The sequence below is a fragment of the Dendrobates tinctorius genome, unplaced genomic scaffold (assembly GCF_039654945.1).
Source record: "Dendrobates tinctorius isolate UK_male_01 unplaced genomic scaffold, ASM3965494v1 ptg000154l, whole genome shotgun sequence".
NCBI lineage: Eukaryota > Metazoa > Chordata > Amphibia > Anura > Dendrobatidae > Dendrobates > Dendrobates tinctorius.
In genome coordinates, this window is record NW_027361821.1 from 17,188,262 (window position 1) to 17,206,677 (window position 18,416).

Sequence of the window (18,416 nt, forward strand, 5' to 3'; positions counted from 1 at the left end):
CCAGAAGGCGCCGTTCGAACCAATCCAGGACATCCCTCTGTCTTTTTCTTTCATGGCAGGTGTCTTTTCTAATCGCCATTACTTCTATCAGGAGAGTTTCTGAGCTGGCGGCCTTATCCTGTCGTTCTCTGTACCTTATCCTCCACCAAGATAAGGTTGTTCTCAGGCCAGTTCCTTCCTTCCTTCCTTCCTTCCTTCCAAAAGTGGTATCTCCCTTTCACATTAACGTAGATATCGTCCTTCCATCGTTTTCTCCTGCGCCTGCTCATCCTCTGGAAAAGTCGCTCCACAAACTGGACGTAGTGAGAGCCTTGCGTGTTTACTTTGCCAGGACCGCTTCTTTTCGCCAGTCTGATTCCCTGCTTCTCATTTCTGAGGGTCGCCGGAAAGGTCTTCCGGCCTCCGATTCCACAATTGCTCGCTGGATTCAGTCTACCATCCTGGAAGCCTATCGACTTCAGGAGAAACGGCCCCCTCCGGGGGTGAAAGCACACTCCACCCGGGCTGTTCGGGCTTCTTGGGCTGTGCGACACCAGGCTTCGGCCTCACAACTTTGCAGGGCCGTGACCTGGTCGTCTTTGCACACCTTTGCGAGGTTCTACAGGGTTCATACCCAGGCCTCGTCTGATGCAGCTCTTGGTAGGAAGGTTCTGCAGGCGGCGGTCGCGCACCGGCCGACCTAAGCCCTTCCTTCTGTCGTTCCTTTTATTGCTGTTCCCACCCTCAGGACTGCTTTGGAACATCCCATGGTATTCTGTGTCCCCCAATAAGGCGATAAAGAAAGAGGGATTTTGGGTTCTTACCGTAAAATCTCTTTCTTGGAGCCTTCATTGGGGGACACAGCACCCTCCCTGTTTAAGTTGTACCGTGCTGGGTCTTCGAGTCCCTTGTTGGGTTGGTACATATGTTCATGGTTTTTGGTTGCTTCTCCTACTGCTTTTTCACCAACTGAGGTGCTTGGTGCCTGTCGGTGGGTGTATACTGCCGGGGAGGAGCTAATTTTCTTGTTTTGCATAGTGTCAGCCTCCTAGCAGCAGCAGCATACACCCATGGTATTCTGTGTCCCCCAATGAAGGCTCCAAGAAAGAGATTTTACGGTAAGAACCCAAAATCCCTCTTTTATTGGCATTTTTTTTTCATTGCTTCCTTGTTTCCTCTATGAAAATGAAGTTAAAAGATCGATGTTCATGTAGTTTTAAACCTTTTCTACCACCTTCCAGGCTATGATATGTCAACCTTCATTAGGCGCTACAGCCGGTATCTGAATGAAAAAGCTCTTTCTTACAGACTTTTGGCAGTGGACTTCACCAAAATGAAAAGAGGGTATGTAAAACAATAACATAAATCACATACTTGAGTTGTTGTTTTTTTTTTTTCAAAACCTATTTTGCTGTTCTCATTTTAGGATAGACGGAGTTATGAGAACTATGGCTACAGAAAAGTTATTGAAAACTCTTCCTATCATTCAGAATCAGCTAGACGCTCTGCTCGATTTTGATGTAGGTACATGATGGTTTTATGACTGTGTAATATCTGTATTGCTTTTTTGTTTTAACTTTGTTTTATATACTTTGATTTTAGGCAAGCCCAAATGAATTAACTAATGGTGTTATAAATACTGGCTTCATGCTGCTTTTCAAAGATTCCATTCGATTATTTGCTGCCTACAATGAAGGAGTTATTAATTTGTTAGGTATGTCATCTTCTGCTCAGTAATTTCTGTCAATGTTATCGGTCTCATTTAAATTTTAGTACATCTAATAAATCTGTTGGAGACAAGGGACTATATACACTTCTTTGTAAGTTCTTGACTTGTCATAGCGGATGTTCATTCACCTTGTGTTCAATACAGCCTTTAGTAACCGGTATGGGATGGCCCTGCTCACAGGATATTCACCCAGTATTTATACTTCATACCAAACATGCAAATTACAGATGTGATCCAAATTGATATTTAACAAAAGACCTTTTCGAATTTACAAAACTTGTTTTTTTTTCCTTGTTTGCATTGAGGTAATTTTTTTTTGTAATCCTTAATGACTGGCTATTTTTTTTTTTTTTCTCCACTTTTTTGCAGCCATAGTATACCATATTTTTCGGAATATAAAATGCACCTCAAATTTTCAGGAGTAGAATAGGGTAAAAAAATTAATTTGTCAAATGGGGTCAGTCTTACTGTCCGAATTCAGATTACCGGGGAGGGAGGGTTCAGTTAGCAGCGTTGGTGGAGCTGAGGTCACAGGAGATGTTCGGCGATATGACTCCCATTCCAGGCTGATGTGGTGGCCTCCCGAGAAGTCCCATCCCAGGCTGGAGCGGCAGGTTCGGTGGTGGTGTGGGCGGCCATTTTCCCGGAGGCCACTGCATCACAGCAATTTATGTGCGGGGCCTCCGGGCTTTCACAAAATGCCAGTGGAGCCCCCCCACACCACAGAGCACCAACCGCTGAACCTGCTACACCAGCCTGGGAAAGGGAGTGTGATCATCGCCTGGCAGCGTCTGACCGGAACCGACGCAGAATCGCCCCCACTCCTGCTGCCGCCACAGTATTTGTAAGTACCATATATACTCGTGTATAAGCCGACCCCCCCTAATTTTGTCACAAAAAACGGGGAAAACTTATTGACTCGCGTATAAGCCTAGGGTGCACAGTGTGTGGCCCCAGATAATGCTGCACAGTGTGTGGCCCCAGATAATGCTGCACAGTGTGTGGCCCCAGATAATGCTGCACAGTGTGTGGCCCCATCATGTTGCTGCTGCTGCCTCCGTTACAAAAAAAAAACAACAAAAACTGTATACTCACCTCCTGCTGCTCATCAGCGTTGCCGCCTCTGGAACGGGGACAGGTGAATATGGCTCCCCCCGTTCATACTCTCCCCCTCCTGGCGCTCGTCTCTGCAGCACAGCCCCTGCTTGTTCCATGTTCTCGGCGCCGCTGTGCCCAAAAAATGGGCTGAAAATCTCAGCTTATACACAAGTATATACGGTATATATTCCGACTATAAGACGCATCCCCATTTTCCCCCAAAAAATTTTGGGGGAAAAAGTGCGTCTTATAGTCCGAAAAATTTGGTAAGTTATCTTTTTATGAGGCTTTGTTTTATGCCTGACAAATTTTATTATTCTCTTACCACTATTCTAGGGTGCATATAAATATATATTTATTTGTAACCTAGAATAGTGGTAAGAAAATAATAAACTTTGCCAAGCATAAAAAATGTTTTTCTCATCTGTTTCTACAAAGATCACCAAAAATCTCTGGAGAACATTTTTTTTTAACTTAATTTTTCCGCTGCAGCTGTGGCATCCATAGTTGTCTCAATTACAAGTGAAAACAACAGTAAATTGAAATGACATTACAGGGGTATTCCCATCTTCAAGATCACATCTCAATATATTAGGTGTAGTTGTAATATGAGCAATTAGAAATGTAGTATAGCTCTTCTGATTTATGTTGCATACCCAATGTGCAGGGCATTGCTGTAGCTTAGGTATCCATAGTTACTACCAGTAACAACTGTCACTATATGTTCGTATTACATGGGGTAATCGGCATGGCAAATCAGAAGAACCATACTACATTTCTAATTGGAGGTATTTGATAATATTGTTATTATACCTACTACTTTTGGGATAGTATAGCATCTTTGAGATGGGAAAATCCCTTTAAATCACTGCCAGATGTGATCTTGGTTGGCTAGGATCCAGCAACTCTGCCAGCAGACACCCGGCGTTTGTGTGATTGCCAGGTCCTATAGAAACATCAGCACCATGTTGGGCGTTTTGTAGACGTGCAAATAGTAGAGAGAAGCCGTGATAAATCACTTCTGTCTTCTCCCCAGGGTCCCCAGCTATTTATATATTATGCTCCAAATTTCCAAGGTTAAATGACCAAGCGCTGTAAATTTACAGCAATTGGCCCTTATAGGGGTAATTATTACATATTTATTTTTAGATCTAATGGAAGAGAATATTATGGAATCACTTTGTAATTTTGGGCAATTCTCGTTCCATGAAAGTAATAGATTTGGTGATGATGAGGTCATTTTACAATGATAATGCATCTTGCCGTAGAGAGAAAAAGAGCATGTTAAAGCTTTTCTTTTGAAAACATCAACTCAATGAATTGGCCAGTTGAAAACAAACATATGATGGTGGGTGAAAATAAAAAATAAAATGGTGAATTACTATGGTCTACTCTGCAAAGATGATCTGTCAACTGCTGTTTAGAGACCTGGAAAAATCTTAATGTAAAATATTTATCCTAATGAAAGCTCACGCTTCAAAAAATAAATAAATTTGGGCTGAATTTTGGCACCTGGTCTCGCTTGTCAGATTACATTCCTTACACTCACTCTGCACCCATTTCTTGCTAGTCCATGCCCCAATAGTGATTATAGAAGCAAAAAGCAGAGCCTAACATAGTAAAAGTGGTACAAGTTTGTTTTTTGTTTTTGTTTCTTTTGCTCGATAAATATTGATCATTGTGTTTTGCAGGTAATGCCCACGTGATTATTAGGCTATGTGCCCATGTTGCGTTTTTTTTAGCGTTGCGGCCGCGGAAACGCTTACAAAACGCATCCCCATGCAATCCTATGGGATTCCCCAGTTGCTGTGTCAATGCTATGGATTTTACCACTGCGGAATCACATAGTGGTAAAATCCGCAGCATTTCCATTATTTCTGCGGAATCGCGGCGATTCCGCCGCCATAGGATTGCTTTGAAACTCTCACTTTACACATGTGGCTATGCCCACCATGCATAAAGTGAGTGCTTCATGTGCGGATGGTACCCAGGGTCTGGAGGAGAGGAGACTCTCCTCCAGGCCCTGGGTACCATATCCCTGTAAAAAAATGGATTTAAAATAAAAAAAAAAATAGGGATATACTCACCCTCTGTCGACCCTCGGAATCCTCCCGCCTCTCAGCCATGCTGCCAGCATCTTCCGTTCCCAGGGATGCATTGCGCAAATGACCTCTGACGTCGCGGTCTCGCGAGACTGCTACGTCATCAGAGGTCATTGTCGCAAGGCATCCCTGGGAACGGAAGATGCTGGCAGGCGGGAGGTTTCTGGGGGGCGACAGAAGTTGAGTATATCCCTATTTTTTTATATTTTTAGTTATTTTTAACATCCTATCTTTTTCTATTGATGCTGCATAGGCAGCATCAATAGTAAAAAGATGGTCACACTTGTCAAGCACTGTGACCAACCTGTCAATCACTTCTCCAAGCGATGCTTCAAATCGCTTGGTAAAGCGCAAACATTCTGCAAGCTAAAAGTGCTTGTGTTTTGTGGGAAACCACATGCGAATTCCACATGCGTTTTACCTGCGGCAGGGAGTTGCGGAAATGCTGCGGACATTTCCACAGCATTTCTGCAATGTGGGCACTTAGCCTTACTGCTTTACCATTTTTCTGTCGTGTTATATGTATGGAGCAGGCTCAGGAGCTAAGCCTGCACCGTACCTGGCAGATGCTGACTGTGTTGCACAACTGGCATCTTTCTGTAACTGTAGCTACCGGACCATTCTCTGATTGCTGTGGTTTAACCGTTTAACTGCCACTCTCAATCACTGATGGCAACATTTATATGGTACAATTGCGAATGCATAATGCAGTTTTTTTTTTTTTTATTGTTTTTCATCATATCACCCCACTTGGATTTTTTATTTTCGTTATATCGTAAATGAATGGTGTCCTTCAAAACTAGATCCTTGATATAACTATGTCAATAGAAAAAAAGTTATGAATTTTACTACAGAAAGAGTGGAAAAAAAACAAAACAAAATTACTCTGGAGCTTGTATCTTTTTGCACAACTCATTAATAACTGATTCAGTGAATTTGGCTTTGTCTCAATGGAAAGTAAAAACAAAATCTAAGAAAAGTAAAACAGTGTTTGAAAAATGTTCAACGTTTCTATCACGTTTAACCCCTTAGTGACAGAGCCAATTTGCTACTTAACCCCTTTGTGACAGAGCCAATTTCTCTATCGCTTCATTGGGGGACACAGGAACCATGGGTGTATGCTGCTGCCACTAGGAGGCTGACACTATGCATTGAAAAAGGTTAGCGCCTCCTCCGCAGTATACACCCCACCGACCGGCACTCATCTCTTCAGTTTAGCTTAGTGTCAGTAGGAGGTGGACACAGGTCTTTCTTTAGACCCATATATACCTCAGTGTGCATCGTTTTCTTTTCAGGTTTCGGAGGGATACAGAGCGAATAGTCACATCTGTAGTCCAACAAAGAGACTATGAGTACGGCGTGTACTGCCACCCCGTATCCTCATAGCTCTCCACGGCAGGACCAAGATCCCAGAGCATGGATGCGTGTCAGGCGATCCAGCTGGCCCTCGCCCCCGTCTCCCACCCACTCGCCCACCAGAGCCTGTCTGTCCGGATGAGACGCGGACATCCTTCTATGGAAAAAGACAGGAACACTCAAGGAAGGTAAGTATGGGACCCCGGAATGCAAGCCCTTCCTCTCCCTGCCCTCCCTCCTATGACTCCCCGGCTTTCATTTGGGCAGCCACGCTGCAGGCTCGGTTACCTTGTGGAGCGAGCGCCCTGAGTGGCATTTCCCCAACAGCTCTCCCCCCCACCATACCCTTTTCTCCCCGGCTGCACTTATCCTTTTTCAGCTCTGGCAGCTGGACGGCAGCGGATCCTGGTTCACAGCTGGGCGGCGGGCAGAGATCCATAGCGGAGCGATCGTGCAGCTGTGCAGCGTCGCCTCCGCGCTCCCCGCCGGCCGCCGCATCTAATCCAGGCCCCGGCTTCAATTGGGACCTTGTCCGGCGTCGTGGCCACGCCCCCCGCCTTTTCCCTTAGGCGGGCTTCTCTCCCGCCCGTTCTACGCCTGCCCCCCCCCCGCCCTCTCCCTACACGTTGGCGCTCAGGAGGCGGTACTCAGCCCCCCTAGCCTGCCTATCCGCAGCGGGTGGTGCAATCCATGGCTGCAGTTAGTCCCGCCCTCCTCCCTGTCGCCTCAGAAAGCGCGCGCTTTTTCCTACCGGGCTCCCCTCAGGCAGCCGCCATTTTCTCCAGCCTGTCAGCTGGACTCCGTCGCCTCCTCTGGGGCCACTGCATACGGACGAGCTGTGCAGCAGCGCTCGCTGGAAGCATCCACAGGACACCGCTGCAGACTGACACCCTCCTCTGCCTCCTGTCCCCCAACCCTCCAGCACTGCTTCAGTGACTTTCCCTCACTATGTCTAATTCTAAGCCTGATCGTGCTCGTCCTCCGGCTCCCTCTTGCACCTTAGTCAAGTTCTTTGCATGCTCTTCTTGCAAACGCAAACTTCCATCAGGTCAGTCCACATCGACTGCAGCAACCCCGTTCAACCCGCCGCCCAGGAGCCCCCTATTGCTCCACACGAGAGCGAATCTCCCTTTCCTGACTGGGCTTCTTCCCTATCTCAATCAGTGACGGATCTCACTAGGGTGTCTCTGTCCCTAGTGGCCTTGCTTGATAAGTTGCCCCTGGACGCCTCTGCAGGACCCAGCAGGTCACAAGAGGTTCCATCTGAACCAGCCAGCATGAGCCGCAAAAGACCCAGGCAGGATCTCCGGCCGGAATCCTCCCCTCGCTCCATCTCACCACATAGTCCTTCCCAATAGTCTCCTTCCCGCGCCTCCTCACCTGAGTCAGGCGAAGCGTTCTCGGACGCACCATCCGAGGAGATTTTAGAGCTGGATTCGGACCATACCGCGGACATTAAGGTTACGGTACAGAACCTCATTTCAGCGATTAACCAAACCGTCAGATCAGGAGGTTTCGTTCAGACGGGCAGAAACACCTTCCAGAGTTTTTGCTCCTCATTCTGAGTTTGCCAAGCTCCTCACCAGGGAAAGGGAAAATCCGACCAGGCGCTTTCAAAGAGGGAAGCGCCTCGGCGTGCTGTATCCATTTTCTCAAGAGCTCACCGACAACTGGTCGGCTTCTCCCTCTGTAGACGCTCCTGTGTCCAGACTATCTAACAGCACAGTCCTTCCGATTTCAGGTGTGGCAGCTTTGAAGGATACTAACGACAGGATCATAGAATCCTTAGCAAAGTCAGCATTCGTAGCGGCTGCAACGGTGCCAGCCTGTGCCTCGACTTGGGTAGCAAAGGCCCTAGCTACTTGGGCGGAGGATCTCCGCCAAGGCATTCTTGATGGAGCCCAATCAGAGCGACTGGCTGAGCTAGCCAACCAGATCTCCCATGCAGGGGAATATTTGGTCTCCACCTCCTTAGATGCCGCCTCTTGCGCAACTCAAGCGTCCAGCAACTTGGTTGCAATCCGGCTACAATTTGGCTCAAGGCTTGGCAGGCGGATTTGTCTTCTAAAAAGTCCCTTACCAACCTGCCCTTTCAGGGTGCGCGTCTCTTCGGATCCCAGCTAGACCAGATTATCAAGGACGCCACTGGGGGCACAAGCTCTCTTCTCCCTCAGTCCAAGCCTCGTAGACCTCCTCCAAGGCATCAGTTTTGGTCCTTTCGGTCTTTCTGCCGCGTCGCGGCGGCGGAACCCTTTTCCAACCAACAAAGGCCGCAAGCACGCCAGGATAGGAAGAAGGTCTCCTTTAGACCCACTCCAGCCTGGCGATCTCATTCCTCCCAGGGCAGATCCTCCAGGTCCAGGACTGGAAGGTCCACCTCGGCATGACTATCTACAAAGTCCCGAGGCACCTTTCCAACTGGGCGGCCGACTCCTTTTCTTCAGAGACGTCTGGCTTGCCTCAGTGGAAGACGCTTGGGTCAGGGAAGTTGTATCCTCAGGATACAAGATAGAGTTCATTTCTCGGCCCCGGGATCGCTTCTTCGCATCCCGTCCTCCAAAAGACCCCGCCTTAGTCCCGGGCTTCTTTGCATCCATCGACTCCCTTCTCAGTTCCGGCGCGATTGTGCCTGTTCCCGAAGCAGAACGATTCACAGGGTTTTACTCAAACCTGTTTTGTAGTGCCGAAAAAAGGCGGCGCGGTTCGGCCAATTCTGGACCTCAAACTGCTGAACAAGAGGGTCCGCTTGCGACATTTCAGAATGAAGTCCCTTCGCTCAGTAATCGCTTCCATGGAGGCGCAGGAATTCATGTGCTCAATAGACATTCAGGATGCCTATCTCCATGTCCCCATCTTTCCCGGGCATCAGAAATTCCTGCGCTTCGCTATTTTTCAGGCCCACTACCAGTTTGTCGCTCTGCCATTCGGTCTCGCCACCGCACCCAGAGTGTTTACAAAGATCATGGCGGCATTGATGGATGAGGATCAGAGGTCTCATACTCTTCCCGTACCTCGACGACATTCTAATCAAGGCTCCGTCTTTTCATCAGATTCTCCAAAGCCTTACCATCGTTCTCGACACCCTGTCCAGTTTCGGGTGGCTCGTAAACAAGAAGGCCTGCCTCGTCCCGACTCAGCGCCTTGTGTTTCTAGGCTTATTGTTCGACACCCATCGATCGAGGGTCTTTCTCCCGGAAGAGAAGTTGATCTCGCTACGACGAGATGTTCGATCGCTGCAAAGTCCGAAGCTTCCATCTTTCCGGTCAGCCATGAAAGTCTTGGGAAAGATGGTGGCGATGACCGAAGCGATCTCCTTTGCTCAATTTCACACGAGGCCGCTTCAACAGTCCATTCTGTTTCGGTGGAACAGGTCCGTTCTCTCTCTGGATCATCGAATTCGCCTCTCGTCCCGGGTCAAACAGTCCCTCAATTGGTGGCTGACGTCACCTCTCATCTCCCTGGGCCGGTCATTCCTTCCGATTCACTGGCAGATTGTGACAACGGACGCCAGCCTTCTCGGCTGGGGGAGCTGTGTTTCGCAATCAGATGGTTCAGGGTCGGTGGTCGTCTCAAGAGACAACGCTACCGATTAACGTCCTCGAGATACGGGCGATTTATCTGTCTCTCATTCACTGGGAAAGGCTTCTCAGGGGTCTGGCGGTCTGGATTCAAACAGACAATGCCACAGCGGTGGCATATGTCAACCACCAAGGGGGAACACGGAGCTCCTCGGCTCTAGCGGAAGTGTCCGGAATTCTCCACTGGGCAGAGGTATCGGTTCCAGCGATATCCGCAGTGCACATTCCTGGTGTGCCGATTTTCTCAGCCGCGAGGATCTCGCGGCGGGTGAGTGGTCCTTGCATCCGGACGTCTTTCAGCAGCTTTGCCGTCGTTGGGGGGACTCCGGACGTGGACCTGCTAGCGTCTCGACTGAACAGGAAGGTCCAACAGTTCGTATCCAGGGCCCGAGATCCTCTCGCAGTGGGCGCCGATGCTCTGACCATTCCCTGGTCGCAGTTCAGGCTCCCCTATCTGTTCCCTCCCCTTCCTCTTCTCCCCAAGCCGTTGAAGAAGGTCAAGGCGGAAGGGGTACCAGTCATCCTCATCGCTCTGGATTGGCCCAGAAGAGCTTTTTTTCACGGACATCAACCTTCTCGCGGACGCCCCCTGGAAGCTTCCAGACAGGGCAGATCTGCTGTCTCAAGGGCCAATCTGCCACCCCAATTCTCTGCCGCTCAATTTAACGGCGTGGCTGTTGAAACCGCGGTTCTGAAGCGGTCAGGTTTTTCAGATTGGGTTATTCACACCATGATTCGGGCTAGAAAACCATCGTCTTCCAGAATTTACCGTATGTGGAAGGCCTATTTCACTTGGTGCGAGGACAATGACATTTCGCCTATGTCCTTTTCTCTTGCTTCCATCCTGGCGTTCCTCCAGGCAGGCCTAGATGCGGGCCTTGCTCTCAGCTCTTTGAAAGGTCAAGTTTCGGCGCTTTCCATTCTTTTTCAGAAGACGTTGGCCTCCCGTCCGCAGGTCAAAACCTTTGTGAAGGGAGTGGCTCATACCGCTCCTCCGTACAACGCGCCTGTGGATCCATGGGATCTCAGTCTGGTTCTGGAGGCTCTTCAACGTTCTCCCTTTGAAGCTCTCAGGGAAGTCTCCCTGTCCCTTCTCTCTTGGAAAGTAGCCTTTCTGGTGGCCATCACCTCCATCCGGCGTGTGTCGAAATTGGCAGCCCTTGTTGCTCCCCTTTCCTGGTGCTTCATCAGGACAAGGTGGTCCTGCGGCCTCCGCCTTCCTTCCTCCCTAAAGTGGTGTCCACTTTCCACCTAAATGAGGACATCGTTCTCCCGTCCTTTTGTCCGGGTACATTCCACCCTCTGGAGCGCTCTTTGAACCAGCTAGACCTGGTCAGGGCGATGAAGGTTTACCTGGCTAGGACGTCTCCTTTGCGGAAGACAGACTCTCTTTTCGTCATTCCAGAGGGTGTGCGGAAAGATCAGCCGGCTTCTAAGGCTACCATTGCTGGCTGGATTAGATCTGCAATTTTGGAGGCCTACCGGGTAAAGCATCGAGTGCCCCCTCCTGGAATTAGAGCTCACTCTACCCGGGCAGTGGGTGCCTCCTGGGTGGTGCACCACAGAGCTTCTGCACAGCAGCTCTGCAAAGCGGCAACCTGGTCTTCGATCCACACGTTTGCCAAATTTTACAAGGTCCACACCTACGCTTCGGCGGACGCCAGCCTGGGCAGAAGGATCCTGCAGGTGGCGGTGGTGAGTCCTCAGACCTAATGGAAGTTTGCTTTTCCCTCCCCAGGGACTGCTTTGGGACGTCCCATGGTTCCTGTGTCCCCCAATGAAGCGATAGAGAAAACAGGATTTTTGGGTTGCTTACCGTAAAATCTGTTTCTCGGAGCCTTCATTGGGGGACACAGCACCCTCCTATATTCTGCAACTCCTGTTCTTATGTTTGTTGATTACAGTTGAGTTGTCTGTTCTGTTTTCATTCTGTTTTGTTACTTCTCCTACTGCTTTCTCAGTAACTGAAGAGATGAGTGTCGGTCGGTGGGGTGTATACTGCGGAGGAGCTAACCTTTTTCTATGCATAGTGTCAGCCTTCTAGTGGCAGCAGCATACACCCATGGTTCCTGTGTCCCCCAATGAAGGATCCGAGAAACAGATTTTACGGTAAGCAACCCAAAAATCCTGTTTTGGCACTTAATGACCAAGCCAATTTTTAAAATTCTGACCACTGTCACTTTATGAGGTTACTAGCTGAAGAGCCCGGCGCTGCCCGGGCATAGTAACTAACTTTGGTTAGTTTAACAAATTATAATTATATCTATATATAAAGCTGAGTGTATAGCCCCGCCCACTCCGCATTGCCACATTCACTATAATATCCCACATCATCCCATCAGCCAGAGCTACCGGACTACTACACCTAATATCCCACATCGTCCCATCAGCCAGAGCCACCGGACAACTACCACTAATATCCCACATCATCCCGTCACAGCCGCTGGACTACTACCACTAATATCCCACATCATCCGGTCACAGCCGCCGGACTACTACCACTAATATTCCACATCATCCCGTCGGAGCCACCGGACTACTACCCCTAATATCCCACGTCAGCCAGAGCCACCGGACAACTACCACTAATATCCCACATCATTCCGTCAGCCAGAGCCTCCGGACTACTACCCCTAATATCCCACATCATCCCGTGAGCCAGAGCCACCGGACTACTACTCCTAATATCCCACGTCATCCCATCAGCCTGGGGTCAGAACCAGAGCGCTGAGTGGAATTGCCCTGACTTGCATATCAATGATCCCTTTAATAGAATCATGGGGTCAGAACCAGAGCGCTGAGTGGAACGGTCTTAACTTCCATACCGGGGATCCCTTTAACCCCTTCCCGACCAATGACGCCACATAATTAGAAAGATAGCGTGCACTCAAGTCTTAGTAGTGAGGTGCAGGTGTAATGGACCAATAGGTCCTATTACCAATAATAATCTATTCACCGCACACTCAGAGGAATATAATGCCAACAAGTGTTCATTTTATTATGTACAAAACATGTGGGAGCCAAAAAAGATTATAGAGCACCAGATAGAAGCGATATACATATAACGACGTTTCGGCTCAGCCCGAGCCTTTATCAGTTTATCGCTGCAAATAAAGAGAGATACATCAAAACATATGCAGAAAAAAAACGAGAGAATATACAACACCATATAAAAATCACATTATCCAAATATAATACAGTGATAAAAACACATATATATACATACAAATTATATTGCTTTCATGGAGAACATGGGTGTAAAGAACAAGAGCAAAGGCCCAGTAAACTAGTACCATAATAAGTAGAATAAGGGGGAAAAAAAGGATTACCTGAATCCTGTTTCGGATCTTTGAATAAATAGGAAGAGAACTCCCAAGAGAATAGCCCAAGAAAGATGGCTGAAAAGAATTTGTCAACATCATGGTTAGTAAAATAGGTAAAGTTGTAATTGTAGTTACTCTGGTTTTCTAATAGGGTTGTCAGTGTGTAGTATATAGTGGATCAGCATTGTGGGGAAAATACCATCCTTGTAGTGAGAAGCCTTAAGAAAAAAAACTGGTCATAATAATAATAGAAGAGATTAAGCATATGGTAATACCATCAGATAGGGCAGTAAGAGTGCTTGCCCAAAGAGTGTTAAAATAGGGAAATAAGTATACACAAAGTATAGCTAAATCAGTGCTAGCATTGCAGAGTAATTACCAGAGTAACTACAATTACAACTTTACCTATTTTACTAACCATGATGTTGACAAATTCTTTTCAGCCGTCTTTCTTGGGCTATTCTCTTGGGAGTTCTCTTCCTATTTATTCAAAGATCCGAAACAGGATTCAGGTAATCCATTTCTTCCCCCTTATTCTACTTATTATGGTACTAGTTTACTGGGCCTTTGCTCTTGTTCTTTACACCCATGTTCTCCATGAAAGCAATATAATTTGTATGTATATATATATATATGTGTTTTTATCACTGTATTATATTTGGATAATGTGATTTTTATATGGTGTTGTATATTCTCTCTTTTGTTTTTTTTCTGCATATGTTTTGATGTATCTCTCTTTATTTGCAGCGATAAACTGATAAAGGCTCAGGCTGAGCCGAAACGTCGTTATATGTATATCGCTTCTATCTGGTGCTCTATATTCTTTTTTGGCTCCCACATGTTTTGTACATAATAAAATGAACACTTGTTGGCATTATATTCCTCTGAGTGTGCAATGACGCCACATAGGCGTCATGAAAACTGGTGTCAGTCTGACCAGTGACGCCTATGTGGCGTCATGACTTTAAAGCCCCCCTGCGGGTCGGGTGACCTAGGTCACTGAAAGGTCACCCGACCCGCAGATACAGGGGGGCTTTGTTCTTCACCATAGGGGGCGTGGCTTCGCCCCCACGTGACTACGATCGCTCTGATTAGATGTTAAAAGTGAAACAGCCATTCAGAGCGATAGTAATATTTCATCAATGAAAATTGATGAAATATTACAATCCAGCCATGTCCGACGCTGCTGTAGCATCGGACATGTCTGGTGACAGCGATCCGCCCCCCCCCCCCGCCACTGAATGACAGCGGCGATGTGCTGCCGCTGTCATAATCCCCCCCCCGACTTCCATTCGCTCCCCCCCGGCTTCCAATGGCCCCTCCTCCCACCCCCGGTACTCACCGAGTGCCGTTATGTCTCCCGGTGTTCCGCGGTCCCGGACCATGGGCGACGCCATATTTGAAAATGGCCGGCGCATGCGCAGTGTACCCGCTGGCTCCAATTTCCATTCATTCATTTTGATCACTCTCACAGTGATCAAAATATAATGAAATGTAAATAAACCCCCCGTTTATCACCCCCATAGGCAGGATCAACTAATAAAATAAAGAAATTATTTTTATTTTTCCTTTAGGGTTGGAAAGAGGGTTAGGGTTGGAATTAGGCTATGTGCACACACTGCGGATTGGTCTGCAGATTTTTATCTGCAGAACCGCAGGTAAAACCTCCGGTTTTGCCCTGCGGTTTGCCACCTGGACAATGGAATAGGTGGCAAACCGCAGCAGAATCCGCAGAAATAATTGACATGTCAATTGTTTCTGCGGATTTAAAACCGCAGCTTTTCCGCAGTTAAAAATCCGCAGCGTGTGCACAGCAGAATGTTAATCCCATAGGATAACATGTTACTGTACACTGTCTGCAGAACTGCTGCAGTTCTGCTGCGGCCAAAACTGCAGCAGAACGGCAGCAAAAACCGCAGCGTGTGCACTTAGGGTTAGGGTTGGAATTAGGGTTATGGTTAGGGTTGGGGGTGTGTTTGGGTTAGGGTTATGGTTAGGGTTGGGATTAGGGTTCGGGATGTGTTGGGGTTAGGGGTGTGTTGGGGTTAGGGTTGAAGTTAGAATTGTGGGGTTTCCACTGTTTAGGCACATCAGGGGGTCTCCAAACGCGACATGGTGCAACCATTGATGCCAGCCAATTTTGCGTTCAAAAAGTCAAACCGTGCTCCCTCCCTTCCAAGCCCCGAGGTGTGCCCAAACAGTGGTTTACCCCAACATATGGGGTATCAGCGTACTCAGGAAAAATTGCACAACATCTTTTGGGGGTCTAATTTCTCCTGGTACCCTCGGGAAAATAAAAAAATTGGGGGCTAAAAAAATATTTTTGAGGAAAAAAAAATATTTTCTATTTTCACGGCTCTGCGTTATAAACTTCTGTGAAGCGCTTGGGGGTTCAAGGTGCTCACCACACATCTAGGTAAGTTCCTTGGGGGGTCTAGTCTCCAAAATGGGGTCACTTGTGGGGGGGGTTCCACAGTTTAGGTACATCAGGGGCTCTGCAAATGTAACATGATGCCCGCAGACCATTCCATCAAAGTCAGCATCTCAAATTGTCACTACTTCCCTTCCGAGTCCCGACGTGTGCCCAACAGTGGTTCCCCCCCACATATGGGGTACCAGCATACTCAGGACAAACTGGACAACAACTTTTGGGGTCTAATTTATCCTGGTACCCTTGTGAAAATAAAAAATTGCGCACTAAAAAATAATTTTTTGAGGGAAAAAAATATTTTTTATTTTCACGGCTCTGCGTTATAAACTTTTGTGAAGCACTTGGGGGTTCAAAGCGCTCACTATGCATCTAGATAAGTTCCTTAGGGGGTCTAGTTTCCAAAATGGGGTCACTTGTGGGGGAGCTCCAATGTTTAGGCACACAGGGGCTCCCCAAACATGACATGGTGTCCGCTAACGATTAGAAGTAATTTGCATTTCAAAAAGTCAGATGGCGCTCCTTCCCTTCTGAGCCCTGCCGTGTGCCCAAACAGTGGTTCCCCCCCACATATGGGGTGCCAGCGTACTCAGGACAAACTGGACAACAACTTTTGGGGTCCAATTTCTCCTGTTAGTCTTGTGAAAATTAAAAATAGCGGGCTAAAAATCATTTTTGAGGAAAAAAAATGTATTTTTTATTTTCACTGCTCTGTGTTATAAACTTTTGTGAAGCACTTGGGGGTTCAAAGTGCTCACTACACATCTAGATAAGTTCCTTAGGGGTCTGGTTTCCAAAATGGGGTCACTTGTGGGGGAGCTCCAATGTTTAGGTGCACAGGGGCTCTCCAAACGCGACATGGTGTCCGATATCAATTGGAGCTAATTTTCCATACAAAAAGTCAAATGGTGCTCCTTCCCTTTCGGACCCTGCCGTGCGCTCAAACAGTGGTTTATGAACACATATGAGGTATCGGTGTACTCAGGAGAAATTGCTCAAAAAAATTTAGAATCCATTTTATCCTGTTGCCCATGTGAAAATGAAAAAACTGAGGCTAAAAGAAATTTTTTTTTTTTTTTTTTTTTTTTACGGATCAATTTGTGAAGCACCTGGGGGTTCAAAGTGATCACTATGCATCTAGATAAGTACCTTGGGGGGTCTAGTTTCCAAAATGGGGTCACTTGTGGAGGAGCTCCAATGTTTATGCACACAGGGGCTCTCCAAACGTGACATGGCAACCGCTAAATATTCCAGTATATTTTCCATTCAAAAAGTCAAATGGCGCTCCTTCCCTTCTGAGCCCTGCCGTGCGCCCAGTGGTTTATGACCACATGAGGTATCGGTATACTCAGGAGAAATTGCCCAACAAATTTTAGGATCCATTTTATCCTGTTGCCCATGTGAAAATGAAAAAATTGATGATAAAAGAAAATTTTTGTTGGAAAAATTAATGTCCATTTTTTCTTTCCACGTTGCTTTAGTTCCTGTGAAACACCTGAAGGGTTAATAATCTTCTTGAATGTAGTTTTGAGTAGCTTGAGGGGTGCAGTTTTTAGAATGGTGTCACTTTTGGGAATTTTCTGCCATATAGACTCCTCCAAGTGACTTCAAATGTAAGGTGGTCCCTAAAAAAAAAAAAAAAAATGGTTTTGTAAATTTTATTGTAAAAATGAGAAATCGCTGGTCAACTTTTAACCCTTATAACTTCCTAACAAAAAAATATTTTGTTTCCAAAATTGTGCTGATGTAAAGTAGACATGTGGGAAATGTTATTTAGTAACTATTTTGTGTCACATAACTCTCTGGTTTAACAGAATAAAAATTCAAAATTTGAAAATTGCGAAATTTTCTAAATTTTTGCCAAATTTCTGATTTTTTCACAAACGCAAAAATTATCGACCTAAATTTACCACTAACTTGAAGCCCAATATGTCACAAAAAAACAATCTCAGAATTGCTAGGATGCGTTGAAGCGTTCCAGAGTTATTACCTCATAAAGGGGCACTGGTCAGAATTGCAAAAAATGGCCTGGTCATTAAGGTCAAAATAGGCTTGGTCATGAAGGGGTTAAGAGAGCCTGGGGTCAGAATCAGAACGCTGAGTGGAATTTCCCTTACTTCCATACCGGAGATCCCTTTTAAGGGTGGTTTCACATTAGCGTTTCAGGGCGCAGCGACGGCCTGCGCACGGCCGCAGCTAAGCCCCGCCCCCTGCCGTGCCTCCTTCGGTAGCTCCGCCTACCGGCGCATGACGTTGCATGCATCCTGCGTCCCCTATCTTTTATCACTGGGGACGCAGGCCGTGCGCAGTATGCATTTGGCGGTGCATGCGTCCTTTTGGCGGTGCGCCGAGCGCAACCAAATTGCAACAGATTGCGTTTGGCGCTGGTCGGCGCACCGTCAAAAGGACGCATGCGCCGCCAAACACATACTGCGCACGGCCTGCGTCCCCAGTGATAAAGATAGGGGACGCATGCAGCGTCATGTGCCGGTAGGCGGAGCTACCGGTGGAGGCGTGGCAGGGGGGGCTTAGCGGTGGCCGTGCGCAGGCCGTCCCTGCGCCCTGAAACGCTAATGTGAAACCACCCTAAGAGAGGCCTGGGGTCAGTACCAAAGCGCAGAGTGGATTGGCCCTCAATTCTGTAATGGGGATCTCTTTTTAAGAGGGAAGATGTGCCTATGGAATGGAGGATGTGGGATGGGTATATGGGCACGGGAGGGGGAGATTCATTTCTGTCATGTGGCCTCTGCTCCTTTCTGGGGGGCAGACAATGGCTGGGAGCTTATGTTCCCGGGGATGCTAGATTTCTCCCACCATGTCAGT

General features: G+C 47.4%; 1 protein-coding gene across 3 annotated transcripts in view; it reads left to right on the top strand.

Moving 5' to 3' along the window:
• The window catches only part of LOC141050923 (phosphatidylinositol-binding clathrin assembly protein-like), a 172,373-nt gene that overhangs the window by 55,767 nt on the left and 98,190 nt on the right, over positions 1–18,416 (top strand). For all 3 annotated transcript variants that reach the window (XM_073547625.1, XM_073547627.1, XM_073547626.1), the window contains exons 4-6: positions 1,221–1,323; positions 1,406–1,499; positions 1,582–1,693. In XM_073547625.1, the coding sequence (XP_073403726.1) occupies positions 1,221–1,323; positions 1,406–1,499; positions 1,582–1,693 (309 nt within the window). The remainder of the gene's footprint in view (positions 1–1,220; positions 1,324–1,405; positions 1,500–1,581; positions 1,694–18,416) is intronic.